General features: G+C 39.8%; 1 protein-coding gene and 1 long non-coding RNA gene across 2 annotated transcripts in view; one reads left to right on the forward strand and one right to left on the reverse strand.

Moving 5' to 3' along the window:
* BMERB1 (bMERB domain containing 1) overlaps positions 1-12,988 on the forward strand; it is a 50,214-nt gene extending 37,226 nt beyond the window's left edge. Inside the window, 7 exon segments of the mRNA XM_040575237.1 lie at positions 5,339-5,412; positions 5,742-5,743; positions 8,251-8,284; positions 8,287-8,362; positions 9,442-9,468; positions 9,470-9,522; positions 10,146-12,988. Coding sequence (XP_040431171.1) covers positions 5,339-5,412; positions 5,742-5,743; positions 8,251-8,284; positions 8,287-8,362; positions 9,442-9,468; positions 9,470-9,522; positions 10,146-10,258 — 379 coding nt within the window. The 3' untranslated portion in view covers positions 10,259-12,988.
* On the reverse strand, positions 917-1,970 carry LOC121078749. The gene is made up of 2 exons (XR_005824718.1): positions 1,437-1,970; positions 917-1,295 (listed from the first exon to the last, which is right to left on the reverse strand). It is a non-coding gene; the product is annotated as an uncharacterized LOC121078749 (long non-coding RNA).
* Positions 12,989-19,176: the final 6,188 nt, after the last annotated feature.

Genomic DNA, 19,176 nt, shown 5'->3' on the forward strand with positions numbered 1-19,176 from the left:
ACGTAACTTTACAACATGGCAGTCCAGTGCTTCTATCCATTAGAGAGTGTTTTTAACTAGAAAAGATAGACTCACTTACTTTAATAGTTAATCATAGGATTTTGATATGCAGGCTGTCCTGCCAAACAGGCTGGTCAGCAATCTGTTATCTTAATTGCCAGCTCTGTGTCTTCCAGTGTGAGCAGCACCAGGTGCTGAGCTAAATAACAAGGTGATAAACACGTACCATAATGACTCAGAAAACGTGTGCTATATTCATTAAATGTCGCCTGTGATTTCACAGCTTTATAATTAGGAGCTTTAAGAAACTAAGATAAGTTGACAGGGACAAAATGAAGTCAAACATAGAAGAGGGACATACTTAAACTTCTTGCTTCCATCTATTGCCAGAATACTTTCACCTTTTCTGTTTCCCCACAGCTTCATGAAGGCCTTAAATACCTGTAGTCTCCGAAGGCATCCTCCCTGACACCTCAGTCCTCACTTTAACAAATCTGCAGCTTGACTACACTTTGCTATCTCTGTCTGTAGCAAATCTCTTCTATTTCTGCACAGCTCTTTACTTCAGTCAGCCAGATTCCTCCATCACTTCTGGCTGTGCTTGGCTGGTGTTCAGCGCGTTCACTGGTGACACCACCAAGGAGATAACAGTCACATCCCTATAAGAAGACCTTCTCCAGATACATGTACTCATGTCAACTTGTGATTTGGCATGACAGCTGATTCTTGGGCCATCTCTTAGGCGTGCGCTATCAAAGTCTTCAAGAACTCTAACAATTATAAGCATTTTCCTTCTGGGATGGGGATACATTAAAACAGAACTAAAAATAACCTAAGTGCCTGCAAACCCTCTTGAAAGAGAAGGAAAGAAATCAACAAAATCCACTCTACATTCTTTTTTTTTTTATCTTCAAGCACTTTAATGCAATAACAGAAAACATAATCGCACCCTCTACTCCCCAAGCCATGCCAGAGGGAGCACAGATCTTTTTCTATCTTCAAAAGTCATTCAGCAAAGGTAGCAGCTCTCTAGACAAGCTGAACTGCTCTGCTTCTCCTAAAATCAATGGAAAAATATTTGATGATTTTGCAGCTGTTATTAATAGCTCTTACAAATTTTAGCATTTGACGGACTGGTTGGCCACCTCTTTTTCTTTCTGGATGACCATTATGGTGAGCATTCAGTGGTTTTCCTATTGCTTTTTACTATCATTTTTGCTTTTCTTCTTGAAGAAAGCATAGCTGTAGATGGTACCATGAGTTTTTATACTCGGGAGTCAGGTTTTCTTCCCCAGCTGGAAAAAAAAAGAATAATTTAGCTGTCCTGGAATAATTTCTATTGAAACAAAACAAACAAAACGCTCCTTCCACATCCAGTACAGACGTTTCTTTTTTAATCTCTCCTACCTGCTGTTATCTTCCCCAGCCTTTGAGACCTGCCAGGTCGCAGCTGAACGGGAGGTCTCCTCTTTCTATTTCCTTACCCTGCTCCCTCACAGCCCAGATGGTGCCCAGCAGAGGTGACTCACGCTGTCACCTCACCTGGGGCTCCCGCGGCAATGACAGCGCTTGGAGCACTCTGCGCCTGGTAAACTGAACCAAAGAAACATGCATCAGGGCTGAGTCACCGTGCCCGATTATTGCAGGCTCTTCCGACCCACTTATTCTCCTGTCATTTTGTGACATGTTTAGAGACTCTTTGCTCGCGCTGTTTATTCGTTATGAGTATTTTATCTTTTTTTGGGCAAACAGAGAGTCTGCTTTTAAGTTTTGATAATACAGCTAGAAAAAACGAGAGGAAAAAAGAATAATGCGTGCTTCTGTGATATCACCCAGCATACAGAAGGTTCCTTGCAGTAAGCCATCAAGAATCAGAAAAGGAGAAAATCAGATGTTGTATCAGGAATACATGGAAACCACACGAGAATTCAGCCCTACTCCAATACTATTGCAATGACTCCAGGAATGGATTTGGGCTCTTATAAGAGAAACGTTTTATCATCCTCATAACTCATGTTGTTTCGGATTGCTGGGCAGACTAATAAGCTTAGCTTTGGGGGGAACTGACATATTATAACTGCTGTTTGGTTTACTGATGTTTTTTCTACAACATCAGAAACGGTTTTGCAGGGACTGGAAAGGATGTGTTGTCTATTCCAAGGACTGAGAGTTCAGCAGGTGTTGTGGTTTATATTGCAAATTTTATGCATATGTCTTGAGCAGCTTTGCAGATTGCTTAAACAGGGCCTGGAGGATATTATTTCAGTACCCTACGCCATGCTGTATCTATAGGGATCCTATTGCATCCAGCACCAGAACAACAAGATTGTGTGCAGGTTGCACAGGGAGCATAACAGTGCTCTTAAATAAGCTGGACAATAGTCTGTGTTGCTTTCCCTCCTACAATCTGACAGATTTCTCATCAGACAGTCAGTCTTGATGATATCCATTTTTCAAATGAAAAAATCCACTGGAATTTGCCTTTTTTTTCCCCCCCAGAAGAAGCAGTAACTTCTCTTAAGCTTTCTGTAACTGCTCAAATCCAAGGACCAGAGAACATGGGAGCGAAAGAGAGGGAGGTCATTGTAACGCTTTAGATTAAATGGCCTTCCAAGGGCTTTCTTTCCAGTTCTTCTTCTTTTTCCTCTTTCCTTGAGAGCAATGAGGTGACCCTTGCCCAGGACGCAATGTTGCCCTGTGTTCAGTATTAATTGCTAGCAGATAGGTGATTTATTTTTTTTTATAGTTATAAGCAACTATACCTCCTGCTTTCACTAAGTCAGATGGATGAACCTTTCACATGGTTTCTATGAATATATCCAGAGCCCTCCTTTACTCATTTAACCGTATCTTCACCCCTGCCCCAGTCAGCACCGTGGATTGGATGAGAAGCAAAGGCTGTTTGACACAGATGGGAGGAAAGATGTTCCATGTGCCTAAGGGATTGGTACAGATGGCCAGTTTAATCTTTGTTCATCATCGTAACACACTGGCCTGCAGAGCACAGACTCTAGAGTGGGCACCTGGTGCATGATTTTTGGAATTCAGATTGTCACAGAGCTGTTAGAGCCTTTAAGTGCTTGGCCACATCTTCACTTCTCTCCTGGGGGTTAGAAGCAGGAACAAAGTTTGGGTGTCAGGAAAAAGAATGTAAAGAATAGATATGGAGAGTGCAAGCTATATGCTCTGCAGTCAGGTAAAAAAAATAAAAACAATAGGGGCAATTGCACCTGTAGCTGGGGAAAAAGCACAGTACCTTCCCCCCAGTGTAATATTGAGCATAGAGGCTGTAGGGATTAGCAGATATAGGTGATCTTGCTCACTTGGAACATACTGCCAATGATAATTTAAATTCCTGAAAATTTAAAAGTGAAGTATGTTATTTAGTATCTTTCAGATGGCCCAAGATGAAGCCCAATCTACCTCACACAGAAGAAAGAATGCCCTCTCTTCATACCTCATGGAGATCTCCTGTTGTAGAAACTCACTGCTCTCTTCACTAGTTGAGGGTCTGCCCCCTAGATACCATTTGAATACAGTATTACAATAGTGAACAGTTCTGCGAAGAAACTGTCTTCTTTCTGTTAACCATGGTGATTTCCTCAAAAATATTAACATATCCTTATATTAAGATAACACCCAAACTGCATGAACGTTGAATGGATAAAGAGCTTTGGAGCTTGCTCACATCCCAGCACATTTGAATATCGATTTTCCTGCGGAATGGTGCTTAAGATTGTTAATTGATAAAAGTACTTAGTACCATTTAACAGGATGGGTCTCAAGAGTAAAAAGAGCTTTGCTTGTGATCAGCGTAAATAACATGGGGAGGCCAAGTCAGAAAAGTCACCGTGTGAAGGTCTCTGCCTGCCAGGTATGCTGAACAGACAGCAGCCAGCCTGGGGGAGCCTTGAGGCTGGCCTGCTGACCATCCCCTCGAAAGCCAGATGTACAGCAGGAGAGCAGTCCCTCCGCTGGGGTGACAGTAGTTCCTAAACAAGGAGAAGAGGTTAACAGTGAAGAATATTATGAGAGGTATTTCACTATCACATTTGGGGAAGAAAGAAGTAAAAAGTAGCAGGAATGGCTGTCATAGCACAAAGATGTAGAACAGGCAGATGGAGTTAACCAAAACAGCAAATAATGAAAGGATCAATATGCTTTAGTAACCATGAGCAAGGCAGCTGAGGGACAGCTCCCTGCAAGACCCGCGTTGCATGCAGAGGCGGCAGGGAGAATAAAAGCTCTTGGATTGTGATTAAAGTCTTATTTGTGCCAGAAACACCTACTTTTTCCACTCTTCACTTAATTCTGTAATTTGACTGCATTATCCTTTGTACGCTTGCTCACCCTCACACCACATGCTTAATCTCTCGGGTTTCCTATCCTGAACATCACTGTGACAACCCAGGCTTTGACAGCACTAGTTACCTTTGGGTGCTTAAACAACCAATTCAGGCACAGGATTACGCAACAAGGACTAACAGATCCATGGACAAGGACAGCATTGGTGACAGCTGAGTTGAAGAACGTAAAATTAATCAATTGGGCTGGGTTTTGTGCTCTTTATGGGGTGGTTTCAAAATGGAAGCCTGTGATGCAGCCTTCAGAGCCAACACCTGAGCTGTGCTGTCAGTATGACAGAGGCACTAGAATACATTTGCCAGAAAGCTAACACTGAAATTTGCAAATTTACAGGGGATATTTGAGTACTGCAGCTCCCAGGACAGGTAGCAGTTCAATAAGAATTGAAGGTGTGCATCAGTTTCTGCTAATGTTACAGATTTATTTAATTATCTTCCGTGTCTTAGCATTAATGGGTTTTCTGCACCCACCAAAGGTTTGAAATACTTACAGCAGCCTGGAAGACATTCACCCAAGGCACAAGATCTTGGAATAGTTACATGCCAATTAATGACAGCTTCCAGATTTGTGTCAAGCCTAAATCATTAGTAAGGTCACAAAGGAAGTTGGTAGTGCAAGGTAAACTTGTCTTGGCTGTGCCAAATAATGGATCAGCTTCTGCCACCCTTCCTGGGCTCCCTGGTATTCTCACCATTGCTCTTTTCCCAGTGAAAGCTGTTGCTGCAGTATGGGCAGTATGGCATACCTGTCTTTTCTACAACTATTAAGTATATACAGAATGGTACAGCTTTTGCCAACTGTTAGGGACTGGTGAATGAATAGCATCAGAAGCCCAAGGTTAAAACCCTGCATTTCAAGCTGATGCATAGGTCCCAGGCAAGGGACAGCACCACATACTCAGATGAGATCTGTGATTCCATCAATGCAGGATAGAGTTTGCATGCCTCTGACCATGCCTTTTCTGTTTCTGCAGGATGGATGACATCCAGCTGTGCAAAGACATTATGAATCTTAAGAAAGAGCTGCAGAGTTTAGTAGCAATCCCAGGTAAGGGCTGTTCCAGCTCAGTTTTAGGATAATGCTTGGGTGATGCAGGGGTGGGGCTGCGTCAGAAGCATACCTCTGCTACTAACACAATCAGAAACCTCCCCCCAAGGTTGAGTTTCATGTCTCCTGTCTTCATATATTCCCTCCAGTCCTTATTTTTATTCCCATTCTACTTCCTTCCCCTCTTTAATCTCCCACTCTCTGAATTTCTTTTCATGCTATACTCCACTGCTCCCTTGACAGCAAACCTGCAACTATCACTCAGACAAGGTGCATATTCCTCCCTCTTACACCCCTTGGGAATATCAAGGGAGCCAACTGGCACAGAGAGGTGTCAAGTAGAGAAAGACAGAATGTTGAGATACTGAGATAAAAGGAGAGAATGGAGAAGGATTTAAAACCATCATGGTGAATGAGATTGTTTTTTCCTAGATACACCAATTCATTGTCACAGCTCAGTACAGCTACCTTTCAGAAGAAAGCCTTCCACAAAAGCAGAGATAAAAGGTGTGCTTTGCATTTGCCTTTAATTGCTACAAATCCACTGCTCTGAGGATAGACGTTGTGTGCAGGTTTGCAATCTAAATCCAAACTCCAGCTGAAATCAATGAGGAATTTGCTTTACTACAGCTTTGCGTTTTAGATCATTCAAACAGCCCTGCTCCATTCAAGAAAAATTAGAAACAGATCCTGCAAACACTCAGTAACTCAGTAGGCTATTCTACATTACATGTTATTATCTGGCTTTAGACGCTTTCACAAATAAGTTGCTAAAGCCCAGCTGCTAACGACAGTTTTGATGCTCCTTTGGTTATCCTTATTTTTTCCTCCCCTATTTTGTTGTGCAACTTTAAAAACCTTTCTCCCCAGAAAGGATGAGAGCATGTCACTCATGAAATAGAGAAGTTTACAGTTTGTCTCACAGCTAGGGTTAATCAGTATGGTTGTGTTTTACAACCTTTTCAAATTATTTCAGTCCAATTCTTAAGGCAGAGATCAGACAGCAGTTTCTCCTTAGCGCTTTGCAAATCTCAGCAAAGAATTTAAGTATGCGCAGTTCCAGCAGCAACCACCTTTTGGCAGACACAGTAAGACTACTTTTACCTTAACAAAGGCATTGCTGGCATTCACACAGAACTAAGTGGTTACTAGTACGTGCCTAACATAGAAAAACACAGAAATGGGTTAATTCATAACATCCAGATCAGAATTCTCCAGCTGATGAACAGATCCCTACTCTTTGGTTTCAGTGGATTGCAGTCATCATGGATCAGGCTTTTAGAACACAGCATCTACAGTACTATGCCACAATTTAACGTGCATACATTTATCATTTGGCAGTCAGTTTCCTGAAGAATGGGATGGGAGATCCAGGAAGAGGATAAAAAAAAGCAGAAGTTAGCTCCTGCTATCAGTAGCAGGCAGAGAAGATCCCATGTTCCATAAGCTTAAGAGGGCAAGCAAAGCTAAGTGTTTTGAAGTATTCCCCGCTGCAGATTCAGCATTACTCACAACCCATGAACTCTTTCCATAGGTTAAATGCAGAAGTCTTAATATCTTCGTAGAAGTCAATAACCACGTTCCTGCTATGGTTTATAAAACACAGAAAATACTTCTGACAAAGCAAAGCAGCTTGATGATATATTATGCATCATTTACTCTGCAACTAGCAGACCATAATCTGAAATTCTCAAGGAATACGCCTTCTAGACGGAGACTTACAGAATTCTAATGTCTCCAATATTACATTTAAGGTGCTTTTGTCTCAATTACTAAAGAGCGGATTTACTGCAGAAATTCCCAGTAGGAAGTACGAACCCATGATCCAGAATTAATCTGTAATAACAATCATTTTCAAATATCTGATTTATTTAGCTGTTTCAAATTATTGAACTTATAAGTTCAACCATCAGACACAACAAATGCTGCTCAGATGCACCAGACTGTAGGGAGCTTGCCCTTCTCAAAATTCTGATATTAATTTTATGGTTCTCTAAACGCAGTTCTAATCCTCAAAACCAAAATCCTGGATTTATGCAAGTGTCTTCTCGACTAATCAAAATTTTAAACTTACTGAGGAAACGTGGGCTGAGATTTGCCTCTGGCTTTCTCATCTCTGCCCTGCTTACTAGGTTTGAAGATGTATGTCTTAACTACACGTGGCTTTATAACCTTGAACTACAGCTGTGTAATCCCTAGCATTTATGATGATTTTAGCTTGTGACAGTCCCATCTTTCGTGTCACAAAAATCATTCTTTACAGACAACCTAGTCACTACAGACTGTCTAATTAACAAGGACATATTAATTACTCAGACTTTTGAAGCACAAAAACACCTTTATTTTTCCACATTATACAATTAATTGACGCTATTACTTCGGATTTGCAGCTCATCTGCCTTAACAGGCTTGAAAAACTCTTGTAGCCAACAGCCAGAGCTGTTATAAAATAGAAAAGAAATTGTTTCTTTTGGCATGGTCTCACTTTCTGTAGTCAAGGCGATTTTGTACTGTGGATTTAATGATTGAACTTTTTTAAATACCAAAATGCTTTTAAAAAGTTAGAAAAGCAAAGGTCTTGCAGAGTAATTTAATATTAAAAAATAGTCTTGATGACCCCTCAGAAAATCTACAGGACCATTAACTGAATTAGACAGCAGAAAAACAAGTAGAGAGAGAAAAGATTAAGCAGCCAGAATTTTTGGAATTTGGTGACTCAGGTCTGCAGAACCACTGACTTCCATCAGCAAATCATTCTTAGACATCTGCAGTTTCTCCTGTCCAGCTCCCTGGAATCTGAAGTCTTTTTTTTTTTTTTCCCCTCCTGTTTTTGACCAGAAAAGAAAAACAAAGATGGAGAAACAAAGAGAAGATTACTGATTCAGAAGATCCATAGACTGGTACAAAAAAGAGATTTTCTTGTAGATGATGCAGAGGTAGAGAGATTACGGTAAGAAACTAAAAGCAACCAAATTTATGCCCAACATTTCACGAGTCTTAATTCTACGCTGGAACGACTGCCAACATTTACATTAATGGGAGAGAATTGGTCCTTTAAAGACAAGTTACAAGCCTCTACCTGGTTCCACAGAAACAAATAAAACTAGATTACTGCACTTCTTTTGCTCTTTATCCCATAAATAGCTCAGTCATCTCTAATGATGGCAGAAGGAGTTGGTCTCTCTTTCCCAGAGGGTGACTGGGCATTTACTATTACAAAGGAAGGATTTCTGCTGCTGCCAGAGAATCTTCTTGGCACAAGTAGTAGATGTGAAATAGAATTCTGCAACGGCATATTGGTAGACATATACAATCTGTTATTTTTTTTAAATAAAAATGAATACTTTAGTCATTTATTATCACTATTCTTTCTGTGCCGTTGTCTGGAAAGATGAGAATGCAATTTGCTACAGGTCTACCTAACCTAACATATAAGTTCAGAATCTCCAATATTTATCTCAGAGTTGCATAATGAGAAACCTGTGGTTTCCTAGACAGCTGATTTCCAGAGTTGCACTGATTCCAACACTGTGGAAATAGGGTTTTGTCTATTACTTTCCATCTTTTTTCAACAGTAATGTTTCAAGGCTCCATCAAACCATTTATCCTAAATGACAGTATGTGTTCCAACATGTTTAAATTCTAAACAGGCAAAGGACAGGAGAGAAGAGTGTTTGCCAGAGTCTAGCACTTGATCAGAGAGGCTGGCCAAAGGCAGCAGCTGACAAAGCCTGAGCTACTAATGTAATCCAGAGCTCTCAATTGCTAGTTCAGTATGCAAATTGCAACAACTTCATCAGCAGCCAGACAATACAGAAGCCTAATCGTAGGCTACTGAAAATGTATAGCTGTGCACTATGCAGGTATAAATTGACACTAATGTATTCACGTGTGCAGTAAAGCCTGATGCTTTTCTTTAAAGCTCTTGACAAAATCTTTTTCACTGAAGTGTTAAATCAGTATCTTTTACTGTCCCATTTGCAGAGAAAACGTTATTTCTGTAACAGATTCTTTTCCTCCTCCCGCCAGAGAAAAAGAGGAAGACAAGAGATGGCTGATTCCTACGGACCAAGTTAAAACCCTTAGACAAAGCAACACAGTCTCCTACCAGTGAGTTTCCAAATATTAAGAAAACAACAGCAACAGGAAAAACTCCAGAGAAGTGGATGAAAGAAGGGCATTTTCAAAGGCCAAGCTGGGCCAACCACTGCCAAAGAAGCCACTAAGCTACAGACACTTAGAATTTATGTGCCCAATTACCCCTTAACACTGAATCCAAATCACCTTTGGCTGCTTCAAAATTGCTTTTTGTTTTAAATATATAAATCTGCCTTCTATTGTTGTCCCGATTTGGACATCCACGTCTGAGAGAATAAGCTTTAGCAATATTCTTGTTCTTCAGTTCTGTAGTTGGTGGGTTTCAACACAGTAAGTGACTTCTGCAGAGGGATCTGTTATACTGACCCTGTGGCTGTGAAGAGGGGCACCTGAATTGAACAAGCTTACCCTTAAATGTCTGGATTCCTTAAACCCTGAAGGGATAAGTCATCTTGAGCAGTTTGAATCCACAGAGCAGCTTGGTTTTCTACCAAACTGATATATGTATAATTGAAATAAAAAGGTTCAGGGAGGGGGCAGGGGGAGGAGGGGTTTATGTCCTTTAATCCAGAAGTACAAAGAAATAGCTTGACCAACTCTTAGTTTTAATGGTATCCTTTTTTTGAACACTGCAGGCAGCCCAGCAGAAAAGAAGGCAGAACCTCCTCCAAGCAAGCCCACCATTGCTAAGGCAGGATTGGCTATTATTAAAGATTGCTGTGGAGCAACACAGTGCAGCATCATGTAGCTCTGGGCTCTCTACCATGTTTGTCGTCTTTTCAAGTGTTTTCATTGAAAGAAACTGTAGGGTGAAGGGATTAACAGCATCCTGCTAAACTGAATTAAGAGCAACTGTGGTACAACAGTAATACATAGAATGTACAATGGCAGGTTCTTCACTGTTGCATGGATCACTCAACACGCATGCTAAAAAAAACAAAAGAAATCCATATAGTGGCTGTCCAGTGACCAGAAAAGATCTGTAATAGAGTAACAAAATATCCAGTGATAAAAGTGAAAGAGGATATATTTCATCAAGTAATGTGTTAAAAAAAGCAATTTTATAGGTCATCACTTCAAGAATTTTTTGTACACTTCCCCCTGACAAACAGCACTCAAACATTTGCTGGAATATTCTATTTTGGCTACTTTTCAAAATGAAAGCCACAAATACAAATGCTCTATGTAGTGCAACTGATAGCTGAAGCATTCTAGGATAACTGATGTTGCATAAAAATACTTATCAAGCTAGTGGATGTTTAAATACTTTGCTGTTGAGTTTCACTTCACTTCCAAAACACTATCAGTGACAAGGACACTACAAGTAGATACAGGTTTTACATACCATATGATTTCTGAATTACTCAAGTCTAACATTGCTTGCACCAAGGAAAATAAATATCTGGTAAAGTTCTAGCAGGCACAGATACAGTAATCTGCAAATGAATGATTAGTCCAAAGCTCTATCTATTTATCTCACAGATCTCCACCTCACACGGAGTCAGAGGGGTAATCGCTCCAGTTTTGTTCACTATTAAAAGTTACATGCACTATGAGTTCACCTACCAGTTGTAGGTTACTGGGAGGAAGAGTTAAAGACATGGACACAAACAAAATTTAACTAATAGTGCTTAAAAAACAACTGTAACCACATCTCTAATGACCATGAGAAATGTAAGCTATTGAGCATTGGAAGACATGAGCTACCCAAGACAAAACTGACCACAAGACAAATAGAGAAGTAGGTATCTGTGGCAGGTGTACCACACTCTACACAAAATGGGTTTAAAATTAAAGGAAATCAGACTTACCTGCGTTTCACCATTTAATGCATTTCTGGTCTCTATGCAGATTAAATTTTGTGGAATCTAATATCTTTACATTAGCTGTCAGTAGCTGGTATGTGTGACAGTATTCCATATAAATGTATTGTGATAGGTATAAATAGTAAATAAATGTACATGATCTAATGTGAAAAGTGAAAACAATCTCAGGCTTAGAAGTAACAAACAAATAGCAAAACATTCCTAAAATAAAAAGGTTTTGAAGAGGAACTTCCATTTTGCAAAGCCAGCTAAGTGAAATGTGCACTTGTATACAAAGGAACCACAGTGACAGGAAAGGAGATTAGCATTATCAGCAGAGCTACCCAAAAAGGACAGGCACTGATATTCTTAGAAAGTACCTTACTAAGGTTCAAGGATATAGACACTGTAAAGTAATCGGACTATTCTTGTACAAATAAACACATCCCTAGCATTGGACTCATTTAATGAAAAAACATTTGCATTTCCAGAATCATGTTTCAGTAGTGCAGACTCACATGAGACAAGTGATTTGTCACCACAATTTCCTTAAGGTTTAAGGATCAAGGAGGAAAAAAATACAAAGGTTTCCACTAAGACATGAAGCACCTGAAATACTTTGGACAAAGATGCAGAAGAAAACATATCCGAGGCTGAATAGTCATATATAGTTAGACATCCTTATGGATATACATCATATTAAGCTCTGTAGTTGTTAACATCTACTCTGGTATGGGTTGACTCTGTATAGCACCTGCATACATTAGGAGAATTGTGAGGGGGGACTGCCTAGCCTTTAAGAGAAAATACACAGGAGGGAAAGGAATGCCCACTGACTTCTGGAGAATTCAACAGCCTCTTGAATTTGCTGGTGCCTGAATAAGATACTGATAATTCCTGATGTCTTTAAGGTACTGGTGTTTGGTATCATTCACAAAACGCAAAGGGAAGTTAGAAAAGCAACCTGTAGCGAAACAGCCAGCTTAAAGCCCTTCGGAGGGTCAGCTGTAACAACCAAACACTGCAAATGCCAGTAAGTGAAGGAGCCTGAAGGACTTACTCAGGTAGTTGTTGGAAGAGCAGAGGTGACTTAGGCACATTATAGTGTTAAAATGTGCTGATGTCTGGGCTAATTCTTGTGTGCCACAGCTGCCTACAGTCCCTTGGGAAGGAAAATAAGATCAGTGGAATGGAGGTTTGTAATTGAAAATTAAGCCAAACTTCTCTAGGATTCAGGACTCATGACTAGGCTACAGAGCTCCCCTCTAGTTACAATGAAGAGGAAGCACAGCAAATATAGAAGGAATATTCATAGGCAGTTAGCATTGCTAGCCAGTGCCCCAGAGGGACTTGATCTACAGCAGTATTAATGAGAGTGAACTTTATTTCCAGAAGCTTGGCTGAAAGGTTTTCTTATGTGCGTTTATTTTGTTTTTAATTAGCAAATGCCTTAGTTCTGTTTTACTTGTCTGCAGTGCACTTAGTGGTTCCTTTGGAAGTGGAGTTAGTGATGCTGCTTAGCAATAAAGTGTTTGTTTTTTGTTTTTTTAAAGACTGAGGTCTGATTGTCAACTGCAGTCAACACTAGCTTACAGCATTGTCCACCCAGAACACAAAGTCCTAATGGTTTACTTCAACAGCTGTAACTAAACAAATTAAACTGTATTTTGAACTGTGTTAATTAGTGCGTGAACATCTCAGTCCTTGGGTTAAAAAGAAAATTCAGACTGAAACAGGGTTTGTAAGGACGGTCTCTGTAGCTTCCGTGACCCTATGAATACAGTACAGTATGCACCCCCTCATATTTTAAATCAGCAGAAAATCTCCGACAAGGATGTTCAGGGGCTACGCTGACCCTCTGGCCATCATTTCAGAGCCAAGTCTCAGCTGTCTGTTACTGTCTGCAAAGAGGGAGGGTGGTTGACTGAGGCACCTGAAATCTCTTCTGGAGGAAGTGGAGGCTGTTCAAACCAGCCAAAAAAGGCAAGGCAGCAGAGACAGAAGAAAGTTTGAGGTGGATTTGACACTTTTCAGTAGTAAGCAGTGCTCTTTGTACTGATGACCAATTCTACCAGCAAATGGCTCTTGCACCTTCCCCTAGGCCTACTGAATCTCTTCAGCAAAGTTAAACGTATTTCCAAATAAACTAAGCTGCTGTGTTACACTAAGCATGTGTTTTTTCCTCATTGAAGTGGGTATGGACTAGTGGGATGCATTTATTGTGCAGCTATACTTTACAAAAGGAGGATTAGTATTCTGCAAGAAAGAATTTTCTAAGTTAATGATGCTACTAAAAAAGTTAGTATTTTCTCTGCAAAAAATTTCTCCAGTGGGACCCCCACGGGAAAAAAAAAAGAAGCAATAGCCAATCTTGTGATTCTTCTAGATGACACTGAAACCTCACTACGGCCCAGAGCAGAAGACCATTCCTAGCTATGCTAGGGAAGATAAAGGTCTTGACATACCCAAATATGATTCCAGCAAGACTTTTTTTTTTGAGTTACTATCAGGACCATTCTGATTCAGTCTGACAGCAAAATCCTGGCACTGCTGACCATCCATCTTCAGGTCCTGGATAAAAATGCTGCCAAGCCAGAGTGGCTTAGCAGCAGTAAGGAAATTCAGCACTGCCTGGTTTCCCTGGAGTGGTGTTTTACAGATGTTCCTCATGCTGCAGGGCTCTGAACAGTCTCAGGGAGCAGAGTCTACATGAGGGGATGAGATGTAATCAAGTGCATCTTTGCTCTTATTACCCCAAGCATCCTGCTGCAGGAGGCCAGCATGCAGTGAAATCAAAGTTTATATTATCAAAGTTTGTTATTATCAAAGTTTGTACTGAACAAGTTTTGGGCAACTAATACCTAACAGCATTAGTTTACATTGTCTGAACAAGGTGTGTGGAAGATGAGTTTTCCCTCCCCACCTCTATCCCAAATAATTTAACTCAACAGAAAGCTCTAACATAACCCTGCAGCCCAACCAAGAAATGACAGTTCAAATCAGCAACACATAGCAAAGTGACTGCATCATCCAGACTCTGCCTGATTATACCCTGGTGACAACAGGTTACTGTCTTGTTGTCCAAGACACTTAATGAATTAACAAGTGCTTTTAGGAATACATCCCCCGAAAATATTTTACTTTTTTTTTTTTTCCAGAGACCAGTATTAAGTCCCATTTGACTGCAGGCTGAAATGCAGGGCTGCAAAAGGTACTTGGGCACGTCTTCATCTTTGCAGCTGGTGATCATAAGTTCCTGGGTGATTCAGTCCCTGTCACACTTCATCCTCCTACACAGGCATAAGAGCATGCTTTCACTTGCCTTTCACTTGCAACTAAGCAGATGGTGAAGGAGAGCAGTTTTCCCAATACTCTGTTCAGCTTGATCTCAAATCATGCCACTTAGAACTAAAACACTGAGGTAATAGATTTCAGTGTGATAGAAAATAAGGAGTTTGAGCTCATTCTACACAAGATGTAGAATCATATCCCCAGAGACCTTGTTCCTGGCTCTGAAATGAAAGTGACAACTTCGACTGCTTCAGAGGCAGCTAATGAATAGCCAGAGTTTAACTACCACAAAAAGCAGGCAATTTCAGACTTTTACAGTGGGGTGAGAACCGCAGTTTCAGCTGAGAATGAATAGAGACTCTGAAAGTTAAACTCACCAGCAAGCAGTTATCAGAAAATATTTTGTCACGCATATATTTTATTAGAGAAGAATTTGAAGAAACTGAGTTCAGATTTTCAATAAGCATATCTAAGGAGCCTCTTACAGTAAAAACACAACCACAGACTCATTACTAAATACCAGCCAACAACCTAAGGACTATCAAGTTGTTCTGTGGGCTTCTACCAAAAGTTCTACTTCAGGTAAACTGTAGAGTAGTTTAAGAAAGCTCTAAATCAGCAGAGATGACTGTAGCTAATCCTAAAGTTCTCATGAGGCAATTACCTCATTCCATCCACACTGATATTTATTTATTTTACCAGCAGATTTCATCATGCAAAATAGGTGTTCTGGCAAAATTCCCTTTCTACAGCTTTTGAATCCAATAACTAAGAGGCTGACTTGACACTTTTGGACCCACAGCTTGACTTACGAGTGCACGGCTCCCAAAGCACTGTTCTGAGATACTGTAATGCCTGAGGCTTTAACATATCCTATACCCTGGTGTCACTGAGCAAGGATGGAGGAAATCAGCACAGCATTACTGGATGTGCCATAAACTAACTCGGGTAGTATACAGCAGTTAATACATGTTCCGAAGCTCTAGGTGAAATTATGTGAAATGAAGAAGCATCAGCTCAAAGTGTCTGTAACAGCTCCTATTTGTCACCTTCTTTCTTACTGAATTACTATGAACTTACTTCTGGTACAAGATCACAGTTCACAAATTGCATTGCTTTTGAGCTAGCAAAGGCAGTTCTACAGCCTCCTGAAGAAGCATGCAAGGTTTGGTTGGAGTCACTCCAAAACCCTGCCTGGTACAAATATATTTTAAAGGAAGTTTTTTGAAGGCTTGTGCTTGAGGACTGTCCAGCTCAAAGGATTAGAGTTCATTTCCAAAGGGTCCTCATTTCAACATCTGGGTCCTCATGAGCAAGACGAGCACTCTAGAATTGCTATCATTTGTTTAAGGACTAAACAGTCCCTGATAACACAAAATATAAGGACCAGAAGCACAAACCAGCTGCTTTTATACTTTGTCCATACTACACAACTCATAAGAGTAGAAAGTTCTGTGGTACAAGGACACCTCACTCAACTTTTCAGGCAGCAAACTACCTTAATGAGAGCAAGGATCTTCTGTATTTGCTATCTTGCTATTCTTTTTTAGAGATGTTACCAATGTTTTGAACGAAGTCCAGAATCTCCTGCAAGTCCTGCAGTATATGAATCCTTCAATATAATGGTAATAAGCTTAGGAAAACTTCCTGAAAATGTTATGTCTTTCTCCCAATCCATTTATGATTATTTTATACTAACTTGGTGAGAGCATCCTGGAAATTTGCACATAGCTGTCCTATTCCACCCTCGCATTCTCATCTCTGCACTTTAAAAAATAATATATAAGAAATTCCTACTTACACAGCTTCCAAGTTACACAGCTATCACGTGATTTGTTCCTGGGTAACTTCATTGCTTTTTTTCTGAATTTCCTTCACACATCAGATGTTTATCTTACTCTTCAGGTAAATTACTTACCTGCAATCCAATAAGGTGCTAGGTCTCACTGCATAACCACCTCTTTATCCCAAGTGTGTTGGCAACAACCTTCTGTTCTCAGTTGAGAATCCTATCCTAATGCTTGAGCTTAAATTTAGGAGATCTTCAAATACGCAATCTGACGCAATCTGCACTTCAAACAATTCTCCCTCTAAGTACAACCAGCATTGTCAGGCTGCTTCTGTCAGGCTTGTGATTGCTTGAAGACAAACTGCACAAATGCTTGGGGAAAATAAATGCAACATTGTTAGTGGCAATTAACCAAGAGAAAAACAATCTTTTCCTTAGATAAGTATTCTAGACAGAAGGGAGCTAAGGATACAGCAGGACTAGTAGAACATCTAAAAAAGGCCTTAAGTGTTTTGTTATAGAAGCATTTCTTACTCTACAAGAGTGCTCAGAAATATCTTGAAGTAGCATCTTATCAATGAAGTGGCAACTTGAAGTTTATTATCAAGTGGCATTCACTATTTACTCTATTTATACCACAGTATCACCATCTGCTCCCCATAGCATACACAGCTACAAAGCTTTTTAATAGTTATTTGTCAGATTTATTTAAATTTCCTCCATCTATATAACGTTAAACATGAAACCAGTCCATACAGGGAGGAACACTACTTTAAAAGTAATGCACACTGGAAGGGTCGAGACATTTTATCATGTTGTCCTCTGAACAAATAACAGCTAAACTGTGGAAGAGCATAAGAAGAATCTCTAGGTATCTCAATTGTTCCATAGCACACATCCACTATAGGACACCACATTATACATTTTACCTTCAAAAATATTGACTTTAAAGGACATCAGCATCTTCCTGTGGACACAAAGACTGAACAGGTATCTAGGTTAAGCTTTGAACAAGTCACTTAAAGGCTGAACTCTTAGAAGAAAGATAAAAGGAATGAAGTGGAATGAAGTGTTCAAATTGCAGAAAGGTTAGCTACAAAGACAATGCATTTCAAGTGGAAGAATACAAAATGAAGGGACGAGATTAGATATTAAAAGGAAACCCACAGCATTATTCCCCCAGACTGATAAGCAGGTATAAGCAGGTTTCACTGATGCTACTCAGTCTTCACTCATTCACCTTTCTGTAAAGGGCTATCAAAGCAAGGCCATGTAACTCAGTTCCCACACCCCCACCCCTCACCAAAGCCCTGGAACTGTCTAGACAATGTCATTTGTCTGTGGCCAAAACCTCAGTGAGTTAAACAAAAATTGCTTTCCTTCTTTCACACCCAAAAGTTTCGCTTTGTCCAAAGGAAAACCCTTTTGTCAGCTTCTCCACTCAGAAACTTCAAAGCCTAAGGAACAGCATGATGTTCTGTCATACTTCCTACCAGCATTATTCCACATTTTACCTGAAATGTCAGCTACATCTTATACCCCCCTCTACTTGCAACTCTGCCATTATGCCTGTCTTGCTGTTTTTTTAATAGAAATATAAGTTAAACCACAGTTTAGCATGCAACTACACCGTCCTGTTACATTAAGGCAGACAAAATGAATCATATCCTGAAAAAAATTACTTTAATCATAACTTTAATTGACTTAAACAAATGACTTAACATGAGAATGAAAGAAATGAGAATATCCACAGCAGGATAACAATAGACCAATTAAAATCAAACTCACCTTTTGCAGTTAAATTGCATATCAGGTAGCATGAGGCTTTGCACTCACATACTTAAAAGCATTCACAACTACCAAAAGAGTAAAGTTGGAGCACTGACTGTACAATTTGTTTCCTATGCTTTAGAAAGCTTTTGCCAATTGCCTGCCCCTCCTTTTAGGAAGGGGTATCTATTACACTAATTATGCAATGCTGAATTAGTTTTTAATGTAACTACTTAAATGCTTTGGACTGACCAAGTATTATACAGGGTCAAGCAACCATTTACATGAGGTTGCCCTGACATTTTTTCTTGCAGCCTGCTCCCTTTGAGGGTTCCATTAATGAGAATGCAGTAAGACCACTGAATAAAAAAATCAGGAGTAAGCTCATCCAGCTCTTTACTTTTGCACATAAACCTGAGATGACATAATAGAACAATTTACTTGCAGTATTTTAACTAAGATTCTGAAGTAACGTTCAAAGCTCTCTAGTGAAGTTGCAGAGTAGCTTCTGTGCCAAACTTGTAGCACCCGGATATTTACTATCTTCAAGCTTAAAAAACAAGGCTATTTTACCCTAAGAGTGACTGGTTAACTTTATTGCACAGCAGGACTTTATATGACATTAGTCACATATTTTAACTTTTGAAAGTGAGATTAAAACTCAAGAGAACCTTACTTCTACCTGTTCCATTTATACTTTTCTCCATTTTTCTCTTTAGAGCAGTTAGTAATTCTTACTGCTCTTTGTACAACAGCTTCATGGCTTGTTTTTAGAAGCAAACTGCTGAGTGCATCTGTTAATAGTAGAATTGCAGAAGTCGAAAAAACCCACATTCTCCAGAGTTACGGAGATTATGAATTTATGGAATTTTCATCTTCATTAAGCCCCAAAATTTAGCTATCTGCTCTGTCTGGATAATTCAACTTAGTGTGAGTGACACAGCAAGCTAAGGATTCTAGAACAGTTTTTTTTTTTTTAACCTACATTTCCTCAGAAAAAGACAAGAGTTA

Source organism: Cygnus olor, chromosome 15, assembly GCF_009769625.2.
Source record: "Cygnus olor isolate bCygOlo1 chromosome 15, bCygOlo1.pri.v2, whole genome shotgun sequence".
Lineage (NCBI taxonomy): Eukaryota > Metazoa > Chordata > Aves > Anseriformes > Anatidae > Cygnus > Cygnus olor.